Source organism: Ailuropoda melanoleuca, chromosome 2 (genome assembly GCF_002007445.2).
Source record: "Ailuropoda melanoleuca isolate Jingjing chromosome 2, ASM200744v2, whole genome shotgun sequence".
Taxonomy (NCBI): Eukaryota; Metazoa; Chordata; class Mammalia; order Carnivora; family Ursidae; genus Ailuropoda; species Ailuropoda melanoleuca.
In genome coordinates this window covers 185,933,613-185,956,686 of record NC_048219.1, presented here as the reverse complement: position 1 = coordinate 185,956,686, position 23,074 = coordinate 185,933,613, and the positions used below count along the sequence as shown (strand labels likewise).

The following is a 23,074-nucleotide window of genomic DNA, read 5'->3' as shown; positions in this document are numbered from 1 at the left end:
ACATAGTTTATATCAGCTGAAACCAGATAGAACTCAAATGCCCATCCATGGTACAGCAGATCCATGAAGTGTGGTCATATATGGGATATGGTAAATTGTTACTGGACTCCCAGCTACGTGGCTGAACAGAACTGAACCTCAGGACAGAATCTGTTGAATGAAAAAGCCAATCACAGGAGAATCCACATAGGATGATTCAATTTATACAGAGTTCAGCGGCAGGCAAAAGTAAATATTACTTCCGTGGATGAAATTGGTAGCACAGTTATGAAGTAAAGCAAGGGAATGACTAGTACAGAATTCAAAATTGTGATCTGTGGTGGAGAAAATGGGAAGGGAAAAGGATCAAGGAGGTATATTCTTTAACTCTCCATAGATAATCTATACTTTCTGTATCTGGGATAAGAATGACCCTTAGACCCAAGAAAGAGGGACCTTCATCAGGGGACATGTTTCTGTTTTTTCCAACTCCACCCCTCCCCACAGGAAGAGGTGGGAGAGGAGTCAAGAGAAATGCCCCTTGGGAGCCCCCTAGGAGGATCCCCAGGAGACTCCCGCCTTAAGGGTTTACCAGCATATTCCTGGGCCTGCCGAGGCCTTTCCTAAGTCCATCCTTCAGAGAGGAAGTTGTGAGGCCTGAGTTCAACCCTAGACTGGAGGAAGCAGCAGTTTGCTGTGGGAGAGGGGCACTGGTCTGTGGAAAGCACTCATTTGCGTGGGCCGGACAGTCATGGGTGTGCAGCTCACTTGTTCATTTCAAAGAATACATTTTAAAATCAAGATTTTTTAATATATACATGTTGTAAAGGACAAAATCATCATTATTTTGCTCTAACATAATAAATTTCTTATTGTCTTTTCTTTTTCTAATAGCACTCCTGGTTCTTTTTTGCAATTATCCTAAAATCAATGGCCCAGCACTTGATTGACACAAATAAAATTCAGGTAAGATCACGGGTGATACAGTATTATCCAACAATTATGCTGATGAATACGCTCTCATTAGTTCCATTTTTATTTACTTTGTAAACCTTAGCAATTTATGTTAAGTGCGAGAAATGATTGTGTGTGTCACTAAAGGTCCTTCAGAAGCAGATGCGAGGACAAAATTAGAAGTTCAAAAAGATGAGAAGGAAGGACAAAAGGGACAGGAAAGTCTGACACCTGTGGAAGGAGATGGGGAAGGAAGGAAGGAAGGTTGGCCATAAAGAGCTCTGCAGGGGCGCCTGGGTGGCTCAGTCGTTAAGCGTCTGCCTTCGGCTCAGGGTGTGATCCCAGAGCCCTGGGATCGAGCTCCACATCGGGCTCCCCACTCCGCTGAGAGCCTGCTTCCTCCTCTCCCACTCCCCCTGCTTGTGTTCCCTCTCTCGCTGGCTGTCTCTCTCTCTGTCAAATAAATAAATAAAATCCTTAAAAAAAAAAAAAAAGAAAGGAAGGGAAGGGAAGGGAAGGGAAGGGCTCTGCAGTGAGAAGATTTTGGCTAGTCCAATGGGCAATCTGAGAGCAGAGAACGTTCATTAGGAGAGTCCTCCATGGGGAGATGGTCTGGTTCTCTTGTCTCCGCAAGCTCAGTTACTAACTTGGACCAGCCTCAGGAGAGTGTGGCCTTGGCACGAACGCTTGAGCGGATCCTGAAGGTTTAGCAACTATTTATGTTCTTCCCAGTAGATTTTGTCTTGAAGGGACATCTGAGCTGTGCACGTCCATGGCTGCCACAGTCCACGGTCTGGACCACATGTCACATGTGTTCCTGACCCTGCTGTTCCACAGTTCCCATGGGCCTCTCTTCCTGAAAGGAAATTGACAGGAGGGAGGCCAGTGGAGTTACGTGTAACTCCTGTCATGGCAGCATGTCTCAGGGCCCTACCTGATCTCATTGTCTGCCTCCTCTTCTGTCCATTTTTAATTCTTCTCACCCTCAGCCAGCAGTTCTGAAGATCTTGGTGCCTCACCACACTGGGGTGCGACCCAGGCCTCAATCAGAGTGGTCCAGAGTGGTCTCAGCCTCTGGTAATCACATTCTGCTCAGACCATTCGTAGTTACAGTTGGGTAAGGAGGACCAAGAAAGACGCAAGTGGATTGACCACCTGACTTCCACATAGATTTCTCTGTACTCCCAGAGTGGGTAAGACCAAGGGGAAACCTCGGACTGTCCCCCTCTGCCACCAAGAGAATAAATCAGAATATTGCTTGGGGTGGAGATGGTGGTGAATAGTGATATCATCTTCATTTACACTCTTGGTCAGGAAGGGGCAGTGTCGGACACTTCCACTTGGCCTTTTACACGAGGAAAGCTCCATAGGCCAAGCATCCAGTGTAAGGTAACCCTAAATGCTAATTATGTCAATGCGTAATGGATAGTTATACATTTGCACCAGGTAAATGACTGTTGGGTGTATCTCTGAAACCAGCGGACCCAGTATTAACAGAATTTTAGTCAGGACTCTTTTATTGCTCTCTGCAAGTTCCCACTCTAACAGGATGGATATGATGATTCTTTTGGCCTTCAGATGTCAATATCAACTCAGATCTTGTGTTTAATAGTGCTTGAAATAGAGGAGTAATCCCCTCTCCCCAGTGACGTCACCTGAGTAAATGTCTGTAGAGTCCTTTGTAGAAGGACTGACAGAATCATTACAGGATATACTTACTAAAGTATCGCAGGGGGCGTTTTTTAGAGTCTCGGTCTCTGCTTCAATCAGTGTGTACCAGATCTGAAAACTGACTCAGGTCCAGGAACAGAGAAAGTCATCGTGAATATTTTTGGAGCAAACATCCTCATCTTCTAACAGTCCATTCTTGCCTTCTTGGTGGATTAAGCACTGTCATTGCTGGTTGCTGCCTGTTTTTCCCATAGGAACCCCACATATTACTAACTAGCTCTACAACTCCCTGAGAGTCTAGCCCCCTTGGCTGCCCTTCAGCCTTTCCATATGTTATGATAATCACTGCTCTTTGGCTACTGGAGGTTAAGTACCATCACATGGCCTCTGTTATTTTGCTGAACATCACCTTCAAAGCTGTGAGTGAGCCAGCACTGTGACTGCCTGTCTCACCTGCAGACATGAGACCACTGAACTCCTTAGGGATGTCGGTCCCAGAACCTTCTTGATGGCCTTGGTGTGGATGGTGTGTCTTCTGCACCTTCCTGTAGAATTTCATCCTCCAGTGGGTCTTCTGATCTCAACATATGCATTCCTACATGTCCACTTTCCTCTGCCTCCTTATTCTTTCCTCTGTCATCTGCCGGGGCACCTCAAGCGTTCTTGTTTTCCTTTGCTTACAATGTGCTGTGTCCAGCGTTCTAAGAGCCATCCTAACAGTGAACAAGATCGTTTCATCCCAAGTCCTGATAAAGTGCCCCCATGTCAATGAGTTTTAACTTACTCACTCTTCTTTCTGACCCCCTCGATCAAACACATTTAATACCCAATCTCAAAGGAACTCCCATGGCTCCTGCTTGGAGTGGGCCAGCTAACTCTTACAGCTCCTTGGGGTATATTACCTATCTTATTTTATTAGGCACAGCAGGTTCATAGCTGGGCTAAGCTGGGACTCAACTTCAGTTATTGGCCTGAGCTCCGGGGCAAGAAGAGGGACATCTCCCGAAGGATTTGCCTACTGCCTTGCAGGGAAAGGTTTTTGCAGGGTCTCCCACCTGGGAGAAATGTGATCTCCTAGTAGGGAGGAATAGGGCACTTCTACCAGTGCTGAGGGCTCAGGGAAGTGTGCAGAGCCACCATGCTGACGTCATCCACCCAGATGTCCCCAGCCATGCCTCCACACCACAGGTCTCTCCAGCCGTGGCTTGACCCAAGCATAACAGATCTGCCTTGGCTGGACATTTAATCATCTCCGGGGCATCCTAACTTAGCTCTTAGGTCTTATATTTGCTTTTCAGCTGTGTCTGCTCTCCCTCTTCCATAGATAAAAACCTCCTGTCTGGAAGGAAGAGAAAATCTAATGTGAAGATAAGAATGTTTCCTATCTCTCTGTTTTTAAGCTGTGTTGGAGTTAGGACACTTCACTGCTCTAATCCTTGCCCTACCACTAACCTGTTAGATGATGAAAAAGACATGTAATATCTCAGAGCCTGTTTTCTTATCTGTAAAAAGAACAGGTTGGACTCAAACCCTTTCGTTACCACCAGTACCTATCTGCTCAAATAGGTCACAGATGCCCTTGTGAACGGTTAAGAATAAAGGAACCCATCATGGGCAACATCGTTGTGTCTAACCATTTATCTTCACTGATTCCAGTTGCCTTCTCACTGTCCCCTTCAGGGGCAACCCCATCCTCCAGTTTTCTTCCAGGGGCCCATCACCCTCCAGTTTTCTAACCATCTAACCATCTCCATGCATCACAGTAAGAAAGACCTGATACCATCATTTGACTCAAAAGCATTCACAATAAACGCCTCTCAAGCTCTCTGCATTTTCTCTTCTTTTTCTTTCTTTTTTTTTTTTTTTCCAGTTGTGAAGTGAATGGCTTTCCCCACCATTACAACAGTTTTTGTCATCACGGAGTGGGGAGATTTGAGGAGATCAGGAAAGATATCTGGTTAAGTCCTCTGGGAGGCGGATAGCACCTCCACATGACCCCTGCTGTCTTAGCCAAGGCGAGTTTCTGTTTACTAGGAACTGCTGGATGCCTTCTCTGCACTCGTCTCTAGTAGCAAAAGGTTCATTGTACAGGCTAACCTTTTATTTCCCATCAGCCTCTTGTTCCTAAAAAATTGCCAAATGCCTGACATTAGCCCATGCATTCTGTGCCTGCTCCTGGCGACATATGTGGTACGATAGCCCAGATTCTCCAACTAGTTCTCGAGCCTTTGCTTGAGATCAGACTTTGCCAACCCCTTGCCCCCTTTCCCCCCCATGTCCTGAGACAGAAATCCATAATCCCTGGAGCAGAAATTCTCCCACCTCAAGCCTTTGGGATATGCTTCTGGAGAACAGATAAAAATACTACTCATGTATTTACCAGTCAGATCATCTTTGGGTTAAGAGTAGGAGTAGGCCACAAGGGGAGTTTGAGAAGAGGACAAAAAGAGAGAGAAACAGAGGGAATATCAAAGCCCAAGGTGTCAATACGTGTCCTGGTGTGAAGAAAATGTCGGTGCTGGTCGTTTCCTACACCTTAAAGGATCAACAAAGGGAAAAGAGGAAATCTACAAATGTGCTTCGATTATTTAAAAAGTGAATGTTGCTTTCATGTAGGTGAATTGTTTACCCTTATTTCCCAACGTCTATGGAGCAGAATGAAAAGTGATGCATGTGATTAAATCACGTAGGTTTATTTACTGTTAATTTAATTTAATTTCCACAGTAAGTGTTAAGTATACACGGAGGGTAACCATAATACCCCAAAATATATATATATAGCAGTGTCCTGGTAACTTGACTTAAAAAAAAAAAAATCCCGTACACAGAGGCACCTGAGGGCCTGGACTTAGTTAAAAAAAAAAAAAAAAGAAGGAAGAAAGAAAGAAAAGAAAGAAAGAAAAGAAAAGAAAAGAAAAGAAAAGAAAAGAAAAGAAGAAAAAATCCAGCGCTAGCCCACAGCAGCATCCCACGGTTGAACCGCTGTTTGTTCTAAGTGATTCCTATAACTTCCTCCTCCATGATTTTTATTCTGGCAGCATGGAAGGCTGGGTGAGGAGAATTTTAGAAATATATAGTTCAGTCGATCTCTAAATTTTGTGTTTCTATCTATAGTGAAAATGTGAGTCTAATTTTAAAGCCAACTTGTAAAGATGAATCAATCTTGCTTATCTCGTGCAAAGGTCCGTGTCAATTCACGAACTACAAATAGATGGGGAAAGCTTAGCTGCTTGAAACTTTCCCCTCCTGTGCAGGAGGTCCAACAGGAGGAGAAGATTCCTGGATCTGAGGGTGGTCTTTGGGGACCCAGAGAGTTTAAGTCCATGTATGTAACTGGTGGCACGTCTCTTGACTGTGAGGTCCCACTGGCACCTGCTGCGGCATATGCTGGGGCTGTGAGGTTCGGATCCACTTGTGCAAACTTGCAGCTACAAGATGAATAAGGGCTGAGGATCCAATGTAAAACACGGTAATTACAGCTAATAACAGTGTGTCGTGTGATTGAAACTTGCTAACAGAGTAAAACTTAAGTGTTCTCACACAAAAAAATGAAGATAAATATGTGAGATGATGGATATGTTAATTAACTAGATGGAAGGAATCTTTCATAATGTATACGTGTATCAAAACACCACAATGAACACTTTAACTATCTTAGAGTTTTATATGTCAATTATACCTCGATAAGGTTGAAATAAATTTTTCAGAAAAGACTACCCGGCACTTACTAGAAAACATTTCAAAGCAACATCTGTACTCACTCAGTTATTCATTCACTGAACTCTTGTAGTTGGGGGATGCCTAGTCCTGAAAAGTCAAAATAATTAATTTTACATTAAATAGAGAATTATGTGTTAATATAAATCTAGAACAATATTCATTATAATTATTTTCTTAGAGGGAATGGGGGGAATTAAGATGTGAGACGTTTCTTCACTGGATAGTTTGCAATTAGTATGTATTTTACTTTTTAATGAAAAAGTGAAAAGATCATTGGCCCAAATAGAAGGAGACATGAAATGAAAATGACGGAAATCATGATCTTGACATTTAAAGGGTTTCTATTTTATTATCGCTTTCAGTTTTCCAAAAGGACCCTTTTTGTTTGATGATGTACAAAATGAAGTCTTTCAGTTTCTTATATTTCCAGGCTTAGGATTTCACATGCCACATTATAAAGCAATGATCTATTCTTTCCTTAGCTTTCTCGGGCTCAAAGATTTCCTGAATCTTACCAGAATGAGTTGGACAATCTTGTCATGGTCCTATGCGATCACGTGATCTGGAAATACAAGGATGCCCTTGAAGAAACAAGAAGGGCAAATCACAGTGTTGCCAGATTTCTTAAGGTACGGTTCTCCGCGTTTGCAGTTCTGGGCCAGCCTTCATGGTCTTCGATGGGAGCTGCTCTGCCCGTTAATCAATCTGTGATAAAGAGTCAAGGCTAGCACTATTAGGTGAATACTTCTATCCATGCATCATACTTTTTAATATTGTGTTCCAATCTGGAGGCACATAGAACAAAAACCGAGTTTTAATAAAAGTATCCATTTGACTCTTGTCAAATCATAGCATTTCTAAACATTCTTAAAGAGAAAAATGAGGTTTTTAAAGGAAAAGCTGCACTGTAGCTTATGATCTTGGGCATTTCTGCCCTTGAAGCGGTGTTCTGGATTGCCTGTAGCCCCAACAATGATGCCAAGTAGCCCTTTGGGGAACTTTTGGTAATCTGGCATTTTTGTTGTGTTACCTCCAGTTTCTTTTTCACAAGACGAAAATATTATGCACTAATCACATTTTTAAAACAATCAGTTCAAGTATTGAGAACTACTTACTAAACTCGATATATGTACACACACATATATATAGTATCATAGTTATGTTTCTTTGGATTACAGATGGACTTGAGAAGAAAAAATATGTTTAGTCAAAAAAAAAAAAGCTAATGTAGAATGATGGTATATCATTTAACGGAGAATACATCCAACTAGAAAGGGGCGCCTGGGTGGCTCAGTCTGCCTGCCTTCGGTTCAGGTCATGATCCTAGGGTTCTGGGATCAAACCCTCCGTCAGGAGCCTGCATCTCCCTCTCCCTCTCTCTCTGCCCCTCCCCGCCCTTGCTCGTGCTCCTTCTCTCGCTCTGCTCTCTCTTTAATAAATAAAATCTTTAAAAATATATATATCCAACTTGAAAGATAATGGTTTTCAAATCTTCAAAAAAAATACATCCAGCTAGAAAGATGATGTTTGTCTTCTATTCCTTCTTTTGCCCGATTATTGACTATTGTAACCTGATGAAGCCACTGCTCTTGTATGTTTAGGATACACACCAGAACATACTGCATAAGTGTAAGAATTTATAAGTAAATACTAACTATGTAAAGAAAGCTAAGAGGCCATGGAGGTACATATAAAATTATCCCAGATTATCTTTGGTGAGTTTTAATCCAGATAAATCCATTTTTAAAGTTTTAAACATCATTTCAAATTATACACTATATTTGATCTCATCTTAAATTCACTGTTTTTCTTCAATATTTTGCTTTCAGAAAGAAACAGGGATGGTCAGAGTTAGTGATGAAGAGGGTAAAGAAGAAAACAATTATTCTAGTTTTCTACCACATTTTAAGACTTATGTGAATAAAGTTTATTACTATGCTAGTAGTTTATTTGAAGTGTTTGATAAAAGAGGAAATTTGGAAAAAAACGATAAACTGTCCAATTTGTAAGCAAATTACGTTTAAGAAACATCTGCAGTATTCTTCCCTAAATTGCAAAGAATGACAAATAAGCAAGTCTTTCAGAAAGAGAAAAGACATTTTACCTACCCTCCTTGGCTTAAATGCTGTTGTACTTGTTGGAATAAGTGTATTTTTTTTGGAGCTCATTTATACAAAAGTTGCTTCTTGTGGTACATAAGCTGATGTCTCACTTGGGGGCAAGTAAAAAATGTCCAAGATTGAAAAGGACAAGATAGAGTAGAAGGCTAATGGTGGCACCAGTGGTTTTGTGAAATCTGTGGGTAATAAGCATGGACTGGCAATAGATAAACAAATATATCTCTACATCTATAGTCTTAAAAGTCTATAAGATTATATAGATTATGTGGACTGCAAATTGAAAGTAATACGTGAAGTTTGTAAGTGGAAACAGTTTAATATATTGTCCATTATAAAAGTCCATCCTACAAGCGTCGTTGTCTTTTTTTAATTTAAATTCAAGTAGCCAACATATGGTAGGTCATTAGTTTCAGATGTAGAGTTCAGTGATTCATCAGTTGCATAGAACTCCCAGCGCTCATCACATCATGTGCCCCCCTATGTCCATCACCCAGTTACCCCATCTGCCCACCCACCTCTGTTTCTTTCCCATAGTTAAGAGTCTCTCATGGTTTCTCTCCCTCTCTGATTTCTTCCCATTCCGTTTTCTCTCCCTTCCCCTGTAGTCCTCGGCCAGGCGTGGTTTTCAAATTTTAGTTTTAATGGCATTTATTTGACACAGAAAACTTTTTTTTAACTTCTTGCCAAGATTATTAGATGAATCTTTTGAACTAGAAGAAGAAAAGGGAAAAGGAGAGAGAGTGATTTTTTTTTTAATGTAATTGAATGTAGTCATTTGGCACAATGCCTGTGAATTGATGAACTTTGAGCTTTCGGCTGCTCAACGTTGCCCACTCCTGCTATTGGCATATAAATATCTTATATTCCCAGAAATCTGATAAAGGTTATTTGCTCAATTGGGTTTCAAGTGACTTTTGCCTCTTTTGGTTATTAAATTCTATGTTAGTAATCAAATACTGTGAATGAGCTGGCTTTGGAATTTCACAATTAAAATATAATTTTCACACCATACTTGTGCCAAGATTGTTTTCCAAGAATGGAGAGAGCAGTGTCTTTGGTGTGGGCATATAAAAATGTCGTAGGTGAGAATGTGTCCTCCTTTATATCATATTATGGGAAAGTAATATTTTTGCAGCAACGAAGCCAAAATCTTGCGCATTTCTCTGGCTAGTCTCTCCTGGAAGAGGATAGGATACAAATGGATCCATGAATACCTATGGAGCTTTTGTCATTTTTCTTTTTACTGCCAATCTGGGTCACGACTCCAGTTACTTGAGCAAACCGTTCCAGGTACTCTTCTTATGCAGGCATAATGCCAGGGAGATAGCAAAGGAAAGTTCAGTGTGATTTGTGTTTTCCTGCTCAGACAGACGTATCTTTTGACACACGTGCCTGACTGATCACTTCATTTCAGTTAACTTTGGACAACATTTGGAAATCATCTAATAAAGGAGACAGTCTTAGTTTGTAGTAAAATACATGTAAAGAAACATCTGTGATATTTCTGTGCAGATCTCCACAAGAACGTGGATAACTGAGTCTCTCAAAGGGGGGAGGTCTTCCTATTTGCTTTATTTGACTTAAGTGTTTCGTGAGTTTTAATAAATAAGTGTTTTTTGTAGAGCTCAGCCATGCAAAAGTTGCTGTGGGTGGTACCGAAGCTAATGTCTCGCACAGGGGCAAAGGCAAGTATCCAAGATGAGAAAGGAGCTAGTAGGACCAGTGGTTTTGTAAAACATATAAAGAAAGGGCAAGGGCTCTCATCTAGTTTGTTTTGCACTTTGGGGTTTCATACTCTTCACTGAACGAATGATGGACTAAAATTATCATTGTCCTCACAATTGGTTAAATAACATAAATATTCTTTTATTACAACAATATATTTTTGCACATAATTTAGAATATTTGGCTTTTAGTTTATTAAACCAAACTGAGGACATTTTGTAGAGTATAAGTTATCGTCCAGATCAGGAATCTGCAACCTTTTTTTTTAAAGGGCCAAATACTAAACATCTTTAGCTTTCCAGGACATGCAGTCTCTGGCACAACCCCTTAACTTTGTTCTTGTAGCGCGATAGAGCCATAAACCACTCACCATAGACAATATGTAAATGATTGAGTGTGGCTCTGTTCCAATAAAACTTTATTTACAAAAGTAGACCATGGGGACAGCTGGGTGGCTCAGTCTGTTAAGTGTCAGACTCATGATTTCGGCTCAGGTCATGATCTCATGGGTGGTGAGATCGAACCCCTCATCTGGCTCCATGCTCAGCAGGGAGTCTGCTTGAGATTCTCTCTCTCCCTCTGCCCCACTCCCACCCCCACTTGTACCCTCTCTCTCTCTCTCTCTCAAATAAATAAATAAATCTTTAATAAAAAAATAGACAGTAGGCAGTTGGGGCTGATGGGCCATAGTTTGCCAAAGCCTGCTGCAACAAATTATTTTTTGTTAATATAAACAGTTAATATAAATTATTTTTAAACAAAAGCAAAGGGGCTCCTCCAGACCTCAGCAGTGAGCTGAAGAGCTTGTGCACCTGGGTTAAGCGATGCGGGGATGGACCCATGACAGGAGACACACTTGGTGAAGCTTGACCTGCAAGAGGGCTCTCTGCAGGTGGCAGGCTGATTCTACTGATCTTGTATCCCAGGAATGACGCACTTTTTCCCTCACTGCCCCTGGGAAGAGGATGACACACTTACCACATAGAAGGTGTTACTTCAATCTCAGGAAATCCCAAATGGATTTTCCTAAATCCCCAGGGCAGGCAGCCTTCTCCCCATCTTCCCTATTCACCGGTACTGGGGTTTGACCTCCTTCAAAAGCTATCAGGTGTTCTCTGCATATTAAGCATGGTAGCCCCCCAAAGTGACAACTGTCACTACTCTAGTTCAGTGACAGAACTCACCAACCCCTCCTCCATCGAGTCAAAGAGCCCTGTGTCTTCACCACTGACACCCCCAGGGTTCTTTTTCACCTGCTTTTTTATTGAGATGTTTCTGGAGCCCATGGTTGTATTGGATGGTTCTCCTCTCTCTGTAAGGTCACACCCAAACCCCTTTCCAACAGGAAGAAGACAGCAAGTGGTCTTCTCTGGAAAAAGCCCCACAGTGGCAATATTTTGAGGTTAGGGACTTCCTCCTGCAGCTGGAGAACCTACAAGGATTTGACATACCTGCTGGGACCCTACATTGTGCAGAAGATACAAAAGCCCCTCTTTTCCTTCTCTCCTCCCTTATTGCTTTACATCTTCTGAGCCTATGACTATGCTCTGGTGTCTACCTCTCCCCGCCGCTCTATGGGCAGATGGGAGGACACTGGAGTCATTTACTGGATGAAGAGTTATCAAAAGAACTTAAATTCATATTAAAAATGAAAATATAAATGAGGCAGCATACTAATATAGTCATGAATGAGTAGGTACAGAAAAATCATTCAGAAGAAACCAAAGAACAAGGGAAAAGAAAACAAAACAAAAATATAAATGACCTTGCTAACAATTGGAAGAACATTATGAGAGAAAATAGTTCTTCCTTACGTACAGATGTATTTCAATGGGGGACTTTCCTCTTGGTAAATATACTAACTATGACAAGATTTTATGTCCAGTCCTTTCTGAGAAAGGAGATTTGTTTGTAAAATTGAGAAGAGATCCAAAAAAAGGCACAGGCATTGCAATGGACCATCCTGAACTCTTGAGACAAGAAAGAAGCCTTCCATACTAAGTGGTGCAGCAGCTGTAAATCTTACAGATTTTTCCATGCATGTTCTCACATCCACGCGGATGACGGAACCAAACCCATGCACACAGTGATGGCCTCCCTTTGGCAACTTACCCTGGTGCCTCCCCAAGATCCGGCATCGGTAAATATGGTCTGTGCCTCCCACTTCACACTCTTCCAGTGCGGTCATTTGGCCTCTGTTGCTTGGTTACCGCTTACATGGCCATTGGTCTTTTGGAGAGAGCATCCCGTGCCAACTTGGAATGTTTGCCTGTCTCCAAACCTACCTGTTGTTTAAGACTCTCCATAGTATACTTAAGAGAGTTTAACAACAGTGTAAGAGATGGGAATCTCAGGGTCTCTTACCTCCACTCCTCAAATTCAAGCTGCCTTTCCTGGAAAGGAAACTACAAGAGATGTAAAAAGGCTTTCCTGACCCACCTCTTCCACCCCTGTTCCTACCCAGTGTTGTACAGCGAAGGGTCTTCACCCGACAAACTAGGGAATCAAATTACTAAAACACAGTAAAAAAATGTAACTAAATGATTAAAAAAATAGATAAGTAAAAGCTAAAACCTCTATGGAAAGGAAAGGGCTATAATATTTCACTGCAAAATTCTAAGTAGTATTTTATAAAATTGACAAATAGGGATTTGTAACTTTCTGGTGTGTGCACACTGTCTCACGTTTTAATTAGTTGCCATAAGTGGATGAATGCTTAAACATATTGTAGAGGTTTTTTAAACATTTATTACACAACACATTTAGTTAAATGTCATTTTACTTCAATATATTTCATCACCTTTTCTAAAATCTTTAATGACCTTTAAAGTAAAAATGTCTGCATTTGCAATTTTATATTTTTTAGCGCTGTTTTACATTTATGGATCGGGGCTTTGTATTTAAGATGGTTAACAATTACATCAGCATGTTCTCCTCTGGTGATCTCAAGGTAAGAACCAAGTGCAGAAGTGATTGCTTTCTGAACCATTGCATTATAAATAAATCAACTAGTCTCTGTGTTTGTCTGCCTGAAACATAGCCTATCCATTCTGTGCATCAAAAAATAGTTTTCTATCCTAATGAGAGGAAGTCTTTTAAAATGGTCCATCTGAGTTAGTCTCCCAAATCCTTTCTTAATGGGGGACCTGGAATAAGCATGTACGTTTCACTTCTATTTCCTGTGGGTGGTGAAAGGAGTGATTCCTTTCAGCTGCAATTCTTGTAGTCAAGATTGCTTGGGATTGTCTTCTTTTTAGCACTGGAAGTCTCACTTTTCTGAAATCCTTCAGTCTAGGGCAAAATGGACAGTTGACTCCCCCTCCCAATTAGGGAGAATAGGTTGGGAGATAGACTGGGAACAGTGCTGTCTAAAGAGCAGTGATTCTCAAAGTGTGGTTCCCAGACCAGTGATCTCAGAGTTGACAGTGGCAGGTGGGGCTCAGAAATTTGCATTGCAATAAGGCTTTCAGGGGATTTTTATGTACTCTCAAGTTTGAGAACCACTGAGCTATAGTAGGGCATATGCTGGAGAGAAATAAGACTGGAATGGGGGAAAGCTGTACCAGTTAAGGCTCTTTGGGTTGCAAGCAACAAACTTATGACAATCTGAGCAAAAGGAAAGTATTAGAAGCATAAAGGCATCAATGAAAGAGCTGGAGAGCTGAGCTTGAGAAAGAGCAGGGACCAGAGCACAAGAATAATTGCAAAGGAAGAACCATGTGACCAAGGTCCACTACTGATTAAAAAATACGTTGGGACCATTTTCTTTCTCTTAACCCCCTGCTTAAGATTTACATTCCTGAGAGGAAATGTGTGACCAACCTGCTTTGGGTCACATGCCTACCTCTTAAGAAAGGAAGACAGGGCACCTGAATTAATAGCTCCCCATTAACCTTTGCCCATTGGGAAGAAGAAAAGTCCCCAAGGGGTAATTATCTAGGTATTGGGAAAGAATAATGAATGTAGAGAAGCCAAAAATAAATAATGATCTTCTTAAATCCGTTCATGCCATGCTTAGGAATCTGAACACTATTTTTTGGGCAATGGAGAATTACTTTCGACTAGGAGAGTTATATGATTATATGATATTTGGGTTTTGAGAATCCAATTCTCTCTGTAAATATATTCTGAAAGAATATTCTTTGTTGGTGCTCCAATTATGCATGAAATTTGCAGAATATCCTTTTAGGTATATTCCAGCAGACCTAAATTATTTATTTTTTTCAGACACCAAACAGAACATACTTGATGAAAAAAATTAACGTGCAATTTAATTATGCTCTTATTCACTTTGATGCACAAAGGATTAAGTCAAATACTATTCTTGTTTGAAATGAGAGTATTTTAAATTATTAGCTAGAGTTGCCACAGAATATAATTCTAAAATATCTGAGCAAGTGGAATATATTTTATTTTGTTGGCTGATATTAGTGACTATAATGAATACAACCTAACTGGATCTTAAAAATTGATTACTTAGTCTACATGGCAGTGAAAACAGAATATTTATGAATGTGTTTATTGTTCCTTCTTATGTGATTAGTTTTAACACATGTATTAAGCTGTCTTAGACCATGTCTGGATTCCATTCATCACTGTCCTAATCAAAACATTATTGGGAAGACAGGCCTGTTTGCAAAGGCAGGGAAGAGGTGAAATTTAATAATTTACTCTGAGAACAAAGCCCTGCAGAAAGAGTTCTCTAGTCTTAGATCACGTGCGCCATTGTCTTCCTTAGCGCGGGACCAGAAGGGTTGATTGCAGTGACCTGTTCTATGAGCTGAGTGTAGTTTAGAGCTCTGTACCTGCGGTGAGACACGATCCCTCTCAGAATAAACATAGGCGGATATAAGCTAAGCGAAGTGGAAAATACCACTCCGTAAGATCATATCTCTTAGAAGCTCCAAAACAAAAGCGCACAAAAGTAGCTACATCTTCCTTGTGGGTATGAGATTCAAGTGCATAGATTTTATTAACTTTCTCGGTGTGTAAAAAATAGTCATTCAGTTTGCCTCTTTTTCAGACCTTATGCCAGTATAAGTTTGATTTTCTTCAAGAAGTATGTCAGCATGAACACTTTGTTCCTCTGTGTCTCCCCATAAGATCAGCAAACATTCCAGGTAATGCCCAGAGTTTTCATCGGTTCCTCCAAAGTGAACATTCAGATTTGTTTGTTTTTACCTTTGTTTATGTGTTGCTTATTTTTCCTATTTCCTTGATCTTGGTTTTGCCTGAAGCTGTCACGGGGGCGTTAGACCCAGGTAATCAGGCTAAAATGCAAAAGAAGTTGGTGGCTCTATATTTCTCAGTTTTTGTCTATGTTTCCTTTTTCAATAAAGAGAAGACCAACAATATTATAAAATCGATGATTCTAAATCAAAGAATTTTAACCTACAGTAATACTTTTACTATACTGTCTCCAAAAGATAGCTTTCCTTTGATTTTGAAAGGCATATAATTATGGGGAAGAAAAGTTATACTGTGTGAGTACAAATTCACTTTTTGTGTTTACTATTTGTCAGTAGCTCAAGAAGGTATCAACTACAGTGTATAATTATGTTAAAATGTAATTCCTCAAGATGAGTTTATACCAAAAAAACAACAACAACTGAAAAAACTTTTGCCTTGAAAAAGAGAAAGGAAGGCAGGAAGGATGGCAACACTGTAAGGACTTGATATGTCTGGGTTAGAAAGAGCCCCAGATGTTGGAACAGGGAAGAATGGGGCCCCTCGTTTCCATATTTGCTAAAGCATAAATGGTCTACAGAAAATATTTTCATTTATAACCTTTATTAATATATATTTTATATATACCGATATAGGTAGATATGAAGATGATCATCCCGCAGGTAGCCATCAGAAGCTAATCCAACATCAAGATGCAAAGGAAACACTAAAATGATTTAAGAACTTAAAATATTCTGCTCCTATTTCGCAAAACATACAAATATGGAATCCTCATGTTGTACACCTGAAACCAATATAGTGTTAGTCAATCATACCTCAAGAAAAGGAAGGAAGGAAAGAAGGAGGAAGGGAGGGAGGAGGAGAGAAAAAANAGGAAGGAAAGGAGGGAGGAAGGGAGGAAAGAAGGAGGAAGGGAGGGAGGAGGAGAGAAAAAATACCTTGGTTCTAAGCAGTGAGTAAATTATCCACAGGGCACAGTTTTGATATTCATGGAAAGCAGAAGCAAAGATGGTAAAGAGCCCCCTCACATGTATTGCAGCTTCTACCATGTGTATTATACAAAGCTAATATTTTGGAGGGAAAATAACGTGTATGTAATATTTTGGAGGGAAAATAGGGTAAAATACATTATCAGGTTTATAAAAGTGTTGTCATTTTATTTTTATTTATCATTTTATGTTTCAAGGTTTTATTTAAATTCTAGTTAGTTAACAGCTAGTATAATATTGATTTCAGGAGTAGTACTTCATGACTGATCACTTACCTGCAGCACCCAGTGCTCCTCACGAGTGCCCTCCTTAATCCCATCCCCCATTCAGCCCGTCCCCCACCCACCTCCCTCCAGCCACCCTGTTTGTTCTCTGTAGTTAAGAGTCTCTTATGGTGTGCCATACCATAAAAGGTTTGTCATTTTAACCTTAAATATAAGCTTTTTAATTCCATTAAGGAATAAACCTAAGCTATTTAATTCGTTATTCCATTCTCTTCTAATTTACAAAGTACATTTAATTGTACATTTAATCTAAATACCTTTATAGAAAAAGAGAGATGATCTTATGGAGTGGTACCTTGGACAACTTCTGTTTCATCTTCCTTTTTATTTTATAAACTAGCGCCAACTTAGTATTGGGTTAGACAGGCTGGTTAAGATAGTCAAGAAGAGCAAAGCTGTTTTGCCATTTTGTTTCCAGTTGTTTCCTATTCGTCAGCAGCTGAAGAAAAGGCCTGGTCGTCTCTTTGTAGATCTGATATTATCAACAATGAACATAAAAATATATGTTTTGTAGCATGCAGATTCCTGATAGAAAAAATAGGTGTTCAAGTACAAGGCCAAAATTTAAAATAATTCTGTTCATGGCTTTTTTTTTTTTTTTTTTTTAAGGAAACAACCAACCTATGGTATTTGTTTTTGAGAAACAAAGCTTTATTGAAGAGACTCACTTAGAGTTTAGGACGATACATTTTAATTTTTCAGAATAAATTAGCCATAGTTAATGAATATAGTGTGTATCTGAGTATGTGTGTATCTGAACTTTTTGTTTATTTACATTAAATTCAGATCCTTTGACACCTTCGGAATCAACTCAAGAGTTACATGCGTCAGGTAAATAATTATATTTTATGTTACGTTATCTGAACATCAATAACCATATCATAATCAGATGATATTGAGAGATAGACATACTACAAATTTCCAGTTGCCAGAGGCCAAAAAATAGCCATATGTTTAACATCATACAATCAAAACAGTCAACAAGCTGACTGAACGTTTGTTACAGATAACTAAATGCTCTGCCAACTTGAATTCTTTCATATTTTATTCTCCAGAGTTTGACATTTTTTAAAAAATTTCCCAAATCGCCTGAAATTTTCTTAGGGTGTATCATAAATAAAATTCCCAGCTACATGCAATAACATGTTTTTCAGTGTAATGAGCTTTATATGATATATTTCTGTCGATAAACCACAGCCTGGTTTTTCAGCTAGTTTCTCAAGACTGAGATTATCATTTTTTTTTTAAGATTTTATTTATTTATTCGACAGAGATAGAGACAGCCAGCGAGAGAGGGAACACAAGCAGGGGGAGTGGGAGAGGAAGAAGCAGGCTCATAGCAGAAGAGCCTGATGTGGGGCTCGATCCCATAACGCCGGGATCACGCCCTGAGCCGAAAGCAGGCGCTTAACCGCTGTGCCACCCAGGCGCCCCTGAGATTATCATTTTTACTTGAAATAAGTTCATAACTTAAAAGAGTCTGAGCAGAACTTTTCTCTGGCCCTAGGCTGGGAATGTCAAAGTTGTGTTCTACTTCTGACCGCTCGAGTACTCACTATTGCACAGAGAAATGGTTTTTAACCTAACTAAGCCCTTGGACCAATGTTTCCCGAACTTTCCCGTTCCCTGTTCTTCCCCCTCCAGCAGCATCTTCACAGACGATGAAACTCCAGTGTTTCATCTGCTCCTAGTCAGTGATGAACTGGAATATTCCAGCAGTTCATTACATCTAACGGGTAACCCTGCGGATTCATGGAGATGACACTTCTAAAGGGCTTAGCCTAGTGTTGGTACTCAATACGTGTTCTAGAAGTGGGCGCTAGTCCTGTTATTAACAGTTACGTTTAGGAAGCCCATTGGACAATTCTGAATCAATGCATTCTTACTGGAAATGTTAACATTCCAATTTCCCCCTAATTCAGGCTCCAAATTTTGCAACCCCCGTTGGTGTTCCTCTTCTTACTCTTCCACGTCCTTCAGCCAACTTGTCCTGGTGATGTTTCTAATACTACTTGGGTCCTCCTACTCCAGGCCAGATGCATCTCACTTCCCCCCTCCCTCCCCTGGGGCCAAACCTCCAGTATTATAGTCCTCTCCCCACATTTCCCCACAGAATAACTCATTTATATTCTGTCACCATGTGAACAAATGAATAAGCACAGGTCTGATTGGGCCACTGATCTCAAAGCCATTGGTGACATAATACTTGCTACAGAATTCAGTACCAAATGTTGGAGGGTCCTAGACGCCAGCTAAGGAATTTGTGTTTAGGTCTCTCCACCATCCAGCCCCAAATGCCCCTCAAGTCTCAATTCCCACCACCCCTGTCTTGGCTCCTGTGCCGACTGGTACCCCCCAACCTATGCTTCCCATACACTGTGCTTTCAGAAATCTGTGCCACCGAAACACTGTCTCCTGGTCCTCCCAACCTCTTCTCCTCCACCCCAAACCCCACCATCTCCATTGGCTTCTGACCCTCTGCACCCCCAAACCTTCAGCAGCCTCAAAGGCCCATCTCAACATATTCCTTCCAGTCATGTCTCCTGATTCCTCCAGACAGAAAAATTAACTTTTCTCCTCTCCACTCCTATCACATTGTAGACATACCACTTTTAGGGAATTTGACAGCTGACAGTGAGTATTTTTGGTAGTAGCGTACACACAGTACTTCTGGAGCGTTCCTCTCTCTCATTTCTCATCTCTGTAGCAAGACTGCATTACTGAATCCTTCCCTGGTAGAGAGAGGGTTGATAGTTGTTGGATAAATCTTTCTGAATTATAAAGTGATCATTTGATTTTCAATAACATGATCTCTTTACTTTCCTCACAAAGATATGCCTGAATATTCGGTCACGAATGAATTTTGCCGCAAACACTTCTTAATTGGAATTCTACTCCGAGAAGTTGGCTTTGCCCTGCAAGAAGACCAAGACATCAGGCACTTAGCTTTAGCTGTCCTAAAAAATCTAATGGCTAAGCATTCATTTGATGATCGATACCGAGAACCAGTGAGTGATTTTCTTTTCTCCCTTCCCTAAACACCATTTAATGGCTCACTGCATTAAATGCATATCAAACCTACAAGTCTATTGATTTTTATGTGAATCGTTTCTTTTGGCTACCTTTCCACCTAGGAGAAGCAGGCCCAGATAGCAAGTTTATACATGCCCCTCTATGGCATGCTTCTGGACAACATGCCAAGGATTTACCTAAAGGACCTGTATCCTTTTACTGTCAACACATCTAATCAGGTCAGTTTACAGAATGGTTCAAATGTGCATTTTAATAAAGAGTTTGCCTGTTTTGTCTTTCTGCCCTGGAGAGCCATTTCCCCCCAACTGTGAGCAAACTAAGCACCTCACCATAACCATTTTGAGACGTTGGCATCAGTGTTATTTGTTCCAGATTGGTCCCTGAAGCCTTCCACCTCAATCATCATTTTCCTTTCTTCTCTGTATCACCTTCCAGCTGTGCAGTTTTTACCAGGTTCCTCTGCTGCATGCATGGCCCCGTCCTCAGCCCGCACCTCCCCCCTCCCCCGACCTTTCTGCATGGGCTTCGTGACCACCTGGTGTTAGCGTTGTCAGGTGCTTCAGTCACACCCAGGAGAGGCCTGTCTGTCATCCCTCCTCCACTGAGCCACCATAGTGGCCGCACAGCAAGCCACTCGAGATGCGGTACCTCTGTTCACAGCCCAGATAAATTAACACACTGCTGAATGCAAGATATTACCACCTCGAAGTTAGGAGCTGTGCCACTGGAATGTCGTTTAGAGGAAGACCTTGTTCAGATACCAGCAATACCAGTTTCTAGCAATGTAACCTTAGATAAGTCATCCAGTCTCTTTAACCTCCACGATCTTCTTTATAGAGTAAAGATGGGTAGAATTCCCCCATCACAGGATTCTTATGAGGATTAAATTGTCTAGTAGAAAACACTTTTTGTAGAGACTGGCACATAATAAGTGTTTGGAATTAGTTTTTAGTACTAGTAATATTCATAAGATAACCCATGATAATAATGATATATAATCTGTAGTATAATCCATTGAAAATCAGTAGCACTTCCAACCATTTAGTTTATATCTAGAAGATAGTTTCCACTACATTGTGGGAAAAAAAATCACATAAGAAATCAAGTTGTGACTAAGAGTATGGGTTTGTCAGAGTATGGTTGTGATTATTCATTTCTACTGCCTGCTTTGGCAGAAGAACTTGGGTGGAATATAAAAGATCAAGTCAAATAGCACCGAATCAAAAGCGTAACAAAGAAGGCATATGTGGGTTTACAATGTTGAAATATGACGAATCGCATTAATCTCTTCTGTGCTTCAAACGCAGGGGTCTAGAGACGACCTCAGCACCAATGGAGGATTTCACACCCAGTCAGCTATGAAACACGCAAACTCTGTGGACACATCATTTTCTAAAGACGTGTTAAATTCCATAGCAGGTACGTAAGACCTTGTGAGAACACTTGTGTTTCACTCTCTTCCATGTTTATGTTACATAACATCGTGTTCTTACCCACTCCATAATTCAACGTGCATAATTTCTGTATGTCAAAGTATACTATATTTATATAGTGAAAGTGTCTCTTTACCTATTTCTTTGAAAACCATCCAGGGGCTTCCTCTTCTATTTAGCATTCAGTTTGACTTGGCTCAAAGAGCGATCTACTCAGACGTTAGCAAATTGCTTCATTCTGGGAACAATCTTTAAGTTTTCATTGCGTACAACCTGTTAAAATTTAATAGCCCGTCAAGCTCAAAATTTACTTTTAAGAACTATTTTGGAAATGTCATCTTCATTTCTTACAAATTCTCAAAACTTGAAAGCTTCTTCCCCAAAAGCAGCCTTATGAACATTTATTAAAACATTTTTAAAAAAGAAAATTTCTTTTAAGAGAAATCAAAGGAGCAAGCTGTTTTTCATTTTCATTTATAATGGCCTAAATTTTCCTAAATCCTTAATGCTGGCGTGGCCATCGTGACCATTCTTACGGTGTGGCGTGTCTTTAATGGCAATTCCAGGCTCTGTTACGTCAGCCTTGCCCAACGCTGCTACCACCTCAATGCTCGCATCTTTTTGGGTCATCATTTTAGCTCTGTGTGTGCGCATTGCATCTCATTATCATCTGTGTGCTGTGGCTTGTGTTTGCAGCATTTTCATCAATAGCTATTTCTACAGTGAACCATGCTGACTCCAGAGCATCCTTAGCGAGTCTTGACTCCAACCCAAGCACCAATGAGAAGAGCAGTGAGAAGACTGACAACTGTGAAAAGGTAGGGTTTCTCTCCCAGTTATCCAGCACCTTGTGACTCAGCAGTCTCTCACCCTAACTCAATCCTTCTTGGTTCTTCTACTCCTAGATCCCTAGACCCTTGTCTTTGATAGGCTCAACCCTTCGATTTGACAAGTTAGATCAAGCAGAAACCAGGAGTCTTCTCATGTGCTTTCTTCACATTATGAAGACAATTTCAGAGGGTAAAACGAGCTCTTGAAAATTATAATTTTTAAAAAAGGAAAAAACTTTAGATTTCCAAAAGCCTCATGCTCCCTGGTGTTTCCTTTCAGAGACGCTGGTTGCCTACTGGCAAAGAGCACCCAGCCCAGAGCTGTCTGACTTCTTCACCATCCTGGAGTAAGTAGTAGAGTTGATTTGTTAACATTTTTTTCTGGAAGCCTCAAAATAGTCCAGTATGTCATCCTTCATCCTAAGGACCCATATGCTGAACTATCTATCAATGGTAATGCATGAAATATTTAAAGAGAATATAATATTTTTCTTTTAATGTATATAAATGAATGATTTGTATAAATAAAAGGGCATGAATAATTAGAATGTGACTTTTTTTTTCTTTCTAGTGTTTGTCTTCAAAATTTCAGATACCTAGGGAAACACAATATAATAAGGTAATAACTTTTAAATTCCAATAGGTTAGTCTGGCCTTTAAAAAAAAATTATGACAAATAGTCATGTATCGGGTTACACGAACAGATATATGTTAGAAATGTTAAAATGCACATTAGGATTGTGAGTGACCTCACAGTAGACATAGGAGTTTGATGATTGCCCCTACCCATGGTAGATCTAGGACTAGTTAAAGCTGCCTAGAGAGAAAAGCACAAAACATACATTTCTGAAAGGAAACTGCATTTCCTAGATAGTCTGAACTAACTTACCTAGCATTTGTATGGATGTAATGTAGTAGATTCCTCTTTAAGAAAATACATCCAATGTGAATAAGTCACAGGAATAAAAGGTACAGCACAGGGAAGAAAGCCATTGGTTTTGTTGTTTGTGGACAGATGAGATACACTTGTGGTGACGGCGACATACATATAGACTCGTCAAATCACTATGTTGTACACTTGAAACTAATATAACACTGCGTGTCAACTATTCTTCAATTAAAAGGAAAGAAAGAAAGTATATACTCCCA

The 23,074-nt window shown here is 40.3% G+C and overlaps 1 protein-coding gene across 6 annotated transcripts in view; it reads left to right on the top strand.

Moving 5' to 3' along the window:
• DOCK10 (dedicator of cytokinesis 10) overlaps positions 1-23,074 on the top strand; it is a 240,246-nt gene that overhangs the window by 183,336 nt on the left and 33,836 nt on the right. For 5 of the 6 annotated variants that reach the window (XM_019798992.2, XM_011224086.3, XM_034655274.1 and 2 more), the window contains 12 exons: positions 874-945; positions 6,807-6,953; positions 13,036-13,119; positions 15,193-15,289; positions 17,416-17,460; positions 19,462-19,637; positions 19,764-19,880; positions 20,970-21,081; positions 21,792-21,913; positions 22,001-22,115; positions 22,206-22,272; positions 22,497-22,544. In XM_019798992.2, coding sequence (XP_019654551.2) covers positions 874-945; positions 6,807-6,953; positions 13,036-13,119; positions 15,193-15,289; positions 17,416-17,460; positions 19,462-19,637; positions 19,764-19,880; positions 20,970-21,081; positions 21,792-21,913; positions 22,001-22,115; positions 22,206-22,272; positions 22,497-22,544 — 1,202 coding nt within the window. The remainder of the gene's footprint in view (positions 1-873; positions 946-6,806; positions 6,954-13,035; positions 13,120-15,192; positions 15,290-17,415; positions 17,461-19,461; positions 19,638-19,763; positions 19,881-20,969; positions 21,082-21,791; positions 21,914-22,000; positions 22,116-22,205; positions 22,273-22,496; positions 22,545-23,074) is intronic. The other variant, XM_034655273.1, reaches the window with a different exon arrangement.